The following is a 6,904-nucleotide window of genomic DNA, read 5'->3' as shown; positions in this document are numbered from 1 at the left end:
CCAAAACCGCTTGCCATTTGCACTACACGTAACATTATGTCCAGTGCAAATGGCAAGCGGTTTTGGCGCCAAACCGCTTCCCATTAGTTTTTTTTTTTTGTATATATAATAATTAATAATAATAATATTACAAGTGACCTGTTTTGATATGCACATTAATCTGTAATTTTAAAAATTATTATTATTAATATTATTATTAATTAATATTAATAATTAATAATAATTAATTAAAAATATTACAAATTTTGGAATAATAATAATTCAATAACAATAAAATGCATAATAATAATAACATATATAAAACTCATAAATAATGTATAGTACTAATTACAAATAAGTAATATAATGTACATATGGATTTAATAAAAATAAAAAAGATATAGTAACTAAATATTAATTGTTCATAAATTAAAAAAAAAAAAAATCAATCTCATTCAGTATCTAACTAACACATATATATTATATATTCTACCTAGATGCCATCAAATGTCACAAAAAAAGCCCACATGTCGCGAATTTCATCAACTTCTTCCTTTATCAAAGGGCCTTCCCTTTGAATCTTACAAACCTTTGAAAAGAAAAAAAATACCAAACATTAAACATAATCATTCATATATTACATAAAATTCAAACTAATAATTTAAAAATAATAATGTATATATGTTAAATATTTAAAACATCATTCTAACTTGCCAGATTTAGCATTCTACTAAGTTTTAGGACGGCTTTTATCAAAAATCGCCTATTTCACTACTACTTTGCCCGTTTTCTACATTTCTTATCTAATGAGCTATTTATCTATCAAAACATGTCAATTACAACTAGTCTTAGGTTTCTAATGTTTGAAATCATAGTAACTTAGCATTCTACTAAGTTTTAGGACGGCTTTTACCCGAAATCGCCTATTTCACTACTACTTTGCCCGTTTTCTACATTTCTTATCTAATGAGCTATTTATCTATCATAACATGTCAATTACAACTAGTCTTAGGTGTCTAATGTTTGAAATCATAGCAACTTAGCATTCTACTAAGTTTTAGGACGGCTTTTACCAAAAATCGCCTATTTCACTACTACTTTGCCCGTTTTCTACATTTCTTATCTAATGAGCTATTTATCTATTATAACATGTCAATTACAACTAGTATTAGGTGTCTAAGGTTTGAAATCATAGCAAATTAGCATTCTACTAAGTTTTAGGACGGCTTTTACTCGAAATCGCCTATTTCACTACTACTTTGCCTGTTTTTTACATTTCTTATCTAATGAGATATTTATCTATCATAACATGTCAATTACAACTAGTATTAGGTGTCTAATGTTTGAAATCATAGCAAATTAGCATTCTACTAAGTTTTAGGACGGCTTTTACCCGAAATCGCCTATTTCACTACTACTTTGCCCGTTTTCTACATTTCTTATCTAATGAGCTACTTATCTATCATAACATGTCAATTACAACTATTCTTAGTTGTCTAATGTTTGAAATCATAGCAAATTAGCATTCTACTAAGTTTTAGGACGGCTTTTACCCGAAATCGCCTATTTCACTACTACTTTGCCCGTTTTCTACATTTCTTATCTAATGAGCTACTTATCTATCATAACATGTCAATTACAACTAGTCTTAGGTGTCTAATGATTGAAATCATAGCAACTTAGCATTCTACTAAGTTTTAGGACGGCTTTTACCCGAAATCGCCTATTTCACTACTACTTTGCCCGTTTTCCACATTTCTTATCTAATGAGCTATTTATCTATCATAACATGTCAATTAAAACTAGTCTTAGGTGTCTAAGGTTTGAAATCATAGCAAATTAGCATTCTACTAAGTTTTAGGACGGCTTTTACCCGAAATTGCCTATTTCACTACTACTTTGCCCGTTTTTTACATTTCTTATCTAATGAAATATTTATCTATCATAACATGTCAATTAAAACTATTCTTAGGAGTCTAATGTTTGAAAACATAGCAAATTAGCATTCTACTAACTTTTAGGACGGTTTTATCCGAAATCGCCTATTTCACCACTACTTTCCCCGTTTTCTACATTTCTTATCTAATGAGCTATTTATCTATCATAACATGTAAATTACAACTAGTCTTAGGTTTCTAATGTTTGAAATCATAGCAACTTAGCATTCTACTAAGTTTTAGGACGGATTTTACCCGAAATCGCCTATTTCATTACTACTTTGCCTGTTTTTTACATTTCTTATCTAATGAGCTATTTATCTATCATAACATGTCAATTACAACTAGTATTAGGTGTCTAATGTTTGAAATCATAGAAAATTAGCATTCTACTAAGTTTTAGGACGGCTTTTACCCGAAATCACCTATTTCACCACTACTTATTCCGTTTACTACATTTTTTATCTAATTAGCTATTTATCTATCATAACATGTCAATTACAACTAGTCTTAGGTGTCTAATGTTTGAAATCATAGCAAATTAGCATTCTACTAAGTTTTAGGACGGCTTTTACCCGAAATCGCCTATTTCACTACTACTTTCCCCGTTTTCTACATTTCTTATCTAATGAGTTATTTATCTATCATAACATGTCAATTACAACTAGTCTTAGGTGTCTAATGTTTGAAATCATAGCAACTTAGCATTCTACTAAGTTTTAGGACGACTTTTACCCGAAATCGCCTATTTCACCTCTACTTTGCCCGTTTTTTACATTTCTTATCTAAAGAGCTATTTATCTATCATAACATGTTAATTACAACTAGTCTTAGGTGTCTAATGTTTGAAATCATAGCAAATTAGCATTTTACTAAGTTTTAGGACGACTTTTACCCGAACTCGCCTATTTCACTACTACTTTGCCCGTTTTCTACATTTCTTATCTAATGAGCTATTTATCTATCATAACATGTCAATTACAACTAGTATTAGGTGTCTAATGTTTGAAATCATAGCAACTTAGCATTCTACTAAGTTTTACGACGGGTTTTACCAAAAGTCGCATATTCCACTTCTACTTGCCCGTTTTTTACATTTTTTTTCCGTTTGGAATTTTTTTTTTCACAAACATTGTTGCCCATAATACACTAACAATGCAAGTACGCAAAAATTACACAAAATTGCATGAGCTGCTCGGTTCTTGAACGGCTGCAGCTACCTTGGGTGCTGCCTGGGCTGCTGCAGCTGCCTGTGCAGCTGCCTGGTGGCTTCTGCAGCTGCCTGGTGGCTGCTTCAGCTGCCTGGTGGCTGTTGCAGCTGCCTGGTAGCTGCTTCATCTTCCTGGTGGCTGCTTCAGCTGCCTGGTGGCTGCTGCAGCTGCCTGTACAGCTCTTAGGCTGCTGCTGCAGTGGCTTGTGCATCGGCCTAGCTGATGCTGCGGCTGCCTGTGCAGCTGCCTAGGCTGCAGCAGCTGATGCCTGGGCAGCTGCCTAGGCTGCTGCTGTGGCTGCCTGGCAGCTGTTGCAGTTTGGTGGTAGGCAGCTTGCAGCTGCCTGGCATAACCCGAGGCAGTTGCCTCAGGTGCTCACTTTCCCATTTTCTGCATTTTGTATCAAATGACCTAATGGCTTTAGAGCAGACCCATATTAAGTATTCTTGGTTGTCTAAGGTCTGTAAGCGCATCAGAAGAAGGTTTTACTAAGTATTTGGACGGCTTATACCCAAAATCGCCTATTTGACTTCTACTTTGCCCGATTTCTGCATTTCTTATCTAATGAGCTATTTCTTTATCATAACATGTCAATTATTACTAGTCTTAGGTGTCTGATGTTTTAAATCATAGCAAATTAGCATTCAACTAAGTTTTAGGACGGCTTATACCCAAAATCGCCTATTTGACTTCTACTTTGCCCGATTTCTACATTTCTTATCTAATGAGCTATTTCTTTATCATAACATGTCAATTACAACTAGTATTAGGTGTCTAATGTTTGAAATCATAGCAAATTAGCATTCAACTAAGTTTTAGGACGGCTTATACCCAAAATCGCCTATTTGACTTCTACTTTGCCCGATTTCTACATTTCTTATCTAATGAGCTATTTCTTTATCATAACATGTCAATTACAACTGGTCTTAGGTGTCTAATGTTTGGAATCATAGCAAATTAGCATTATACTTAGTTTTAGGACGGCTTTTACCCGAAATCGAACCGGAAAAAAGTAAAAATAAGTACCTCCTCAATGTGTTGGGCTTCAGTGCACCTATTGACTATGTCATGGATAAACCTCATCACATAGAGGGCACAGTCAACGCCGTTGTCTTGTTCCGCACACTAACATGACACAAAGTTAAAATAATCATGCATAGCCATAACTCAAGGAAATTTTATTAAATAAATCAGTATATCAAGGCTTTACCTTCGCATATTTCCACGTGGGACCCGCAACCGAACGACAATTCAACTTCTTCATAACACTTCAAAAAAATAAAAAAACAAACGATTTAGGAACATAGCCACTCAATCACTTAGGTGATGATACAAAACAATATATAGGAAGCGGTATGTACCTATTCAATAGGTTATTCACTAGCAACTTCCTTGGTGGCCATATACGAGCCGAGTCAAAGTAGTAGATTGTGTTATTGGAAACACAAATCACCATAAGGCTCCAATGTAGACTACATGTATATTAAAGCAAATATAAATCCATTAATTGTTATGCGTCAACATCTATACTTAACAAACAAATTAAGAGTGACACATTTAAACTTACTCCTCAAAACAAGGGGCTAATAAGAACTTGTTTCCCGCACGCATTGATTCTCTAATACCCCGCTCAAGGTAATCTATCACATCATGTGGGTTATGCAAGCATTTGGTTACGGAGGTCTGCTCGGGGCATAACCACCCAACTGCTGCTTCACCATCGGGTTTACTAGCAAGGAGCTCCTGTAGTGACCTTCAAGAAAGTAATGTGTGCAAGTAATTACTAGTTTCATTGTTTTGGTATGAAAATATCAAAAATACAATATGTTTAGAAATAGTCTCGTTAATTTACCTCATGAAAGTTTGAATGATGGAAATGTTAAGCATGGAACCGGTTAGAAATTCCGTCACATCCTCTCTAGAAATGTATGCGAGCGCATCCTCATCATAGTGGAACAATTCCTTAGGCAAGTTCACTTGAATGTGTGTACCCGTAGGCAACTCACTAACACGGTTGTGAAGAAAATTACATGCTTTCGAAAGCGACCTAAGGACATTGGCTTGTACGAGTGGAGTACATGAAGCTCTCGAACTCTTCTTCGACATTTGTCCTTGTTCCATATTCGGAGGACCTTCTTCCTTGGATTTTGGCTTCTCCACCTTCTTCCTTTTAGCGGACTGAATTTCCATAGTAATATAGTAGCATAAAAGAACATGGTCATTTCACAAAGCACATGGTAATCTAGTTACATACAAGTATTTACATACAAGTAGTGTTTACTTACCCCTCCTACCAACCTCAACCGATCACGTGGCTATTGCACAAAGCTCCCGGTCGCGTCACGCAGCTTAAAAAAATCATATTCCTCTCTAGGCACCGGTAGTGGTAAGTCCTCAAACCCAACAACTATAGAATCGATCTCGACCGAGATGGGGTGCTATTATTAGACTTAAAATGGACCTTGTCAAAAGGTTGTGCACTACCATACCCCACCAACTGCAACTGTCCACCGGTGTTTTCCCCGGGGTGAAAAAGCTCACAAGGCGTCTCTTCCTACATATTTGGTTAGGAGTTAGGACATAAGTTAAGAAATAACAAACGAAAGACTAACATAAGAAAAGCTAATTACGTAGTGAAGTTCACCTTAACATCTGGGAAAGGTTCAGACATCAGATTTGCTCTCTTAAGTGACTCTGCATCCATAAGACTAGGATCCTGCAAAAGTAAAATAATTAAACATGCAAACGACCTCATTAGACGAACTTCTTATGACGTAATTCGTAGTTGTACTAAAATTACCTCTCTCTTAACTTCTGGATCGTCCTCGGGGCCTCATGGGTGACTACATGAGTCTACTGGGGTACTTGAGGGAAATGGAAAAGGCGGAAAGTTCATGTGCTTCGGAATGGCATTGAATTGACTTTGTATCTGTTCTTGCAGCTCCGCGCGTATCTCCACCTTAATTGATTCCTTTTCCTTCTCATCAATCCGATGTGGCGAATAAACACTTGATCTGCTTTATGCTGATTTGGTGTATTCTGAACCCATCACCTTCTCCCACCCTAGTTGTTTCCCGCCAAAACCAATTACTCGCCCATGGTGGTATGGTTTTCCCAAAGCTAAGGTGAAAGGATCATGTTCGATGCTTGGAGTCAGCTTGCCTTCAATCACTTCCGAAGTATGCTTGAGCTTTAACAACACAAAAATTTATCAGATCTAAGTACAATGTACTTGACAAGGAAATATAATTAATAAGTAGAAAAATTTGCTTACAATTGCATCTGCTACAACTTTCTTATCCGGTGGCATGACATACTTGCCGGTTTCCTTGTCCATCCCATGCATAGCACACCACCAGTCAATTGCACGATTAACCAAAGTTGTGACCGTGGAAGAAAGTGGTTTATCAGTTGATGACATTATGGATTTGGGGTATAGACCCGCTTTGACCCACTTTGGTCTTGACTCCGCAAAGGTCTTACAACCCATATGATGGCTATACAATTTATTTCCGGCATTGATTCTAGCTTGTTCGCTTTTTCCTACACATTTAGAAATATATGTTAGCATCAGTCATTGTAAGAAACTAAATGTGAGTAGCCGACTCTATTGATAAATAAAAACATACAAGTGCGGTCCTAGTGGAAGACTTTTCCACAAACTTCTCCCAATCATCCACCGTTATTTGTGAATATAAATCACACGGTTTCTTATCAGGTTTCTCTTCTTCTCCATCTGCAGGCACATTTTTCTTTGGTCTTCTCTTTCTTCTCTTA

General features: G+C 36.1%; 1 protein-coding gene across 1 annotated transcript; it reads right to left on the bottom strand.

Moving 5' to 3' along the window:
* Positions 1-294: 294 nt before the first annotated feature.
* LOC110703831 lies at positions 295-5,675 on the bottom strand. The gene is made up of 6 exons (XM_021881615.1): positions 4,980-5,675; positions 4,695-4,880; positions 4,489-4,599; positions 4,338-4,395; positions 4,154-4,252; positions 295-568 (listed from the first exon to the last, which is right to left on the bottom strand). Exons 1-6 carry the CDS (start codon positions 5,315-5,317, stop codon positions 473-475), a joined length of 888 nt encoding a protein of 295 aa, XP_021737307.1. The 5' UTR covers positions 5,318-5,675; the 3' UTR covers positions 295-472.
* Between the last annotated feature and the right edge of the window lie 1,229 nt (positions 5,676-6,904).

Source organism: Chenopodium quinoa, unplaced genomic scaffold (genome assembly GCF_001683475.1).
Source record: "Chenopodium quinoa cultivar QQ74 unplaced genomic scaffold, ASM168347v1, whole genome shotgun sequence".
In the NCBI taxonomy this organism is placed as follows: Eukaryota; Viridiplantae; Streptophyta; class Magnoliopsida; order Caryophyllales; family Amaranthaceae; genus Chenopodium; species Chenopodium quinoa.
This window is presented reverse-complemented; position numbering and strand designations above follow the sequence as displayed.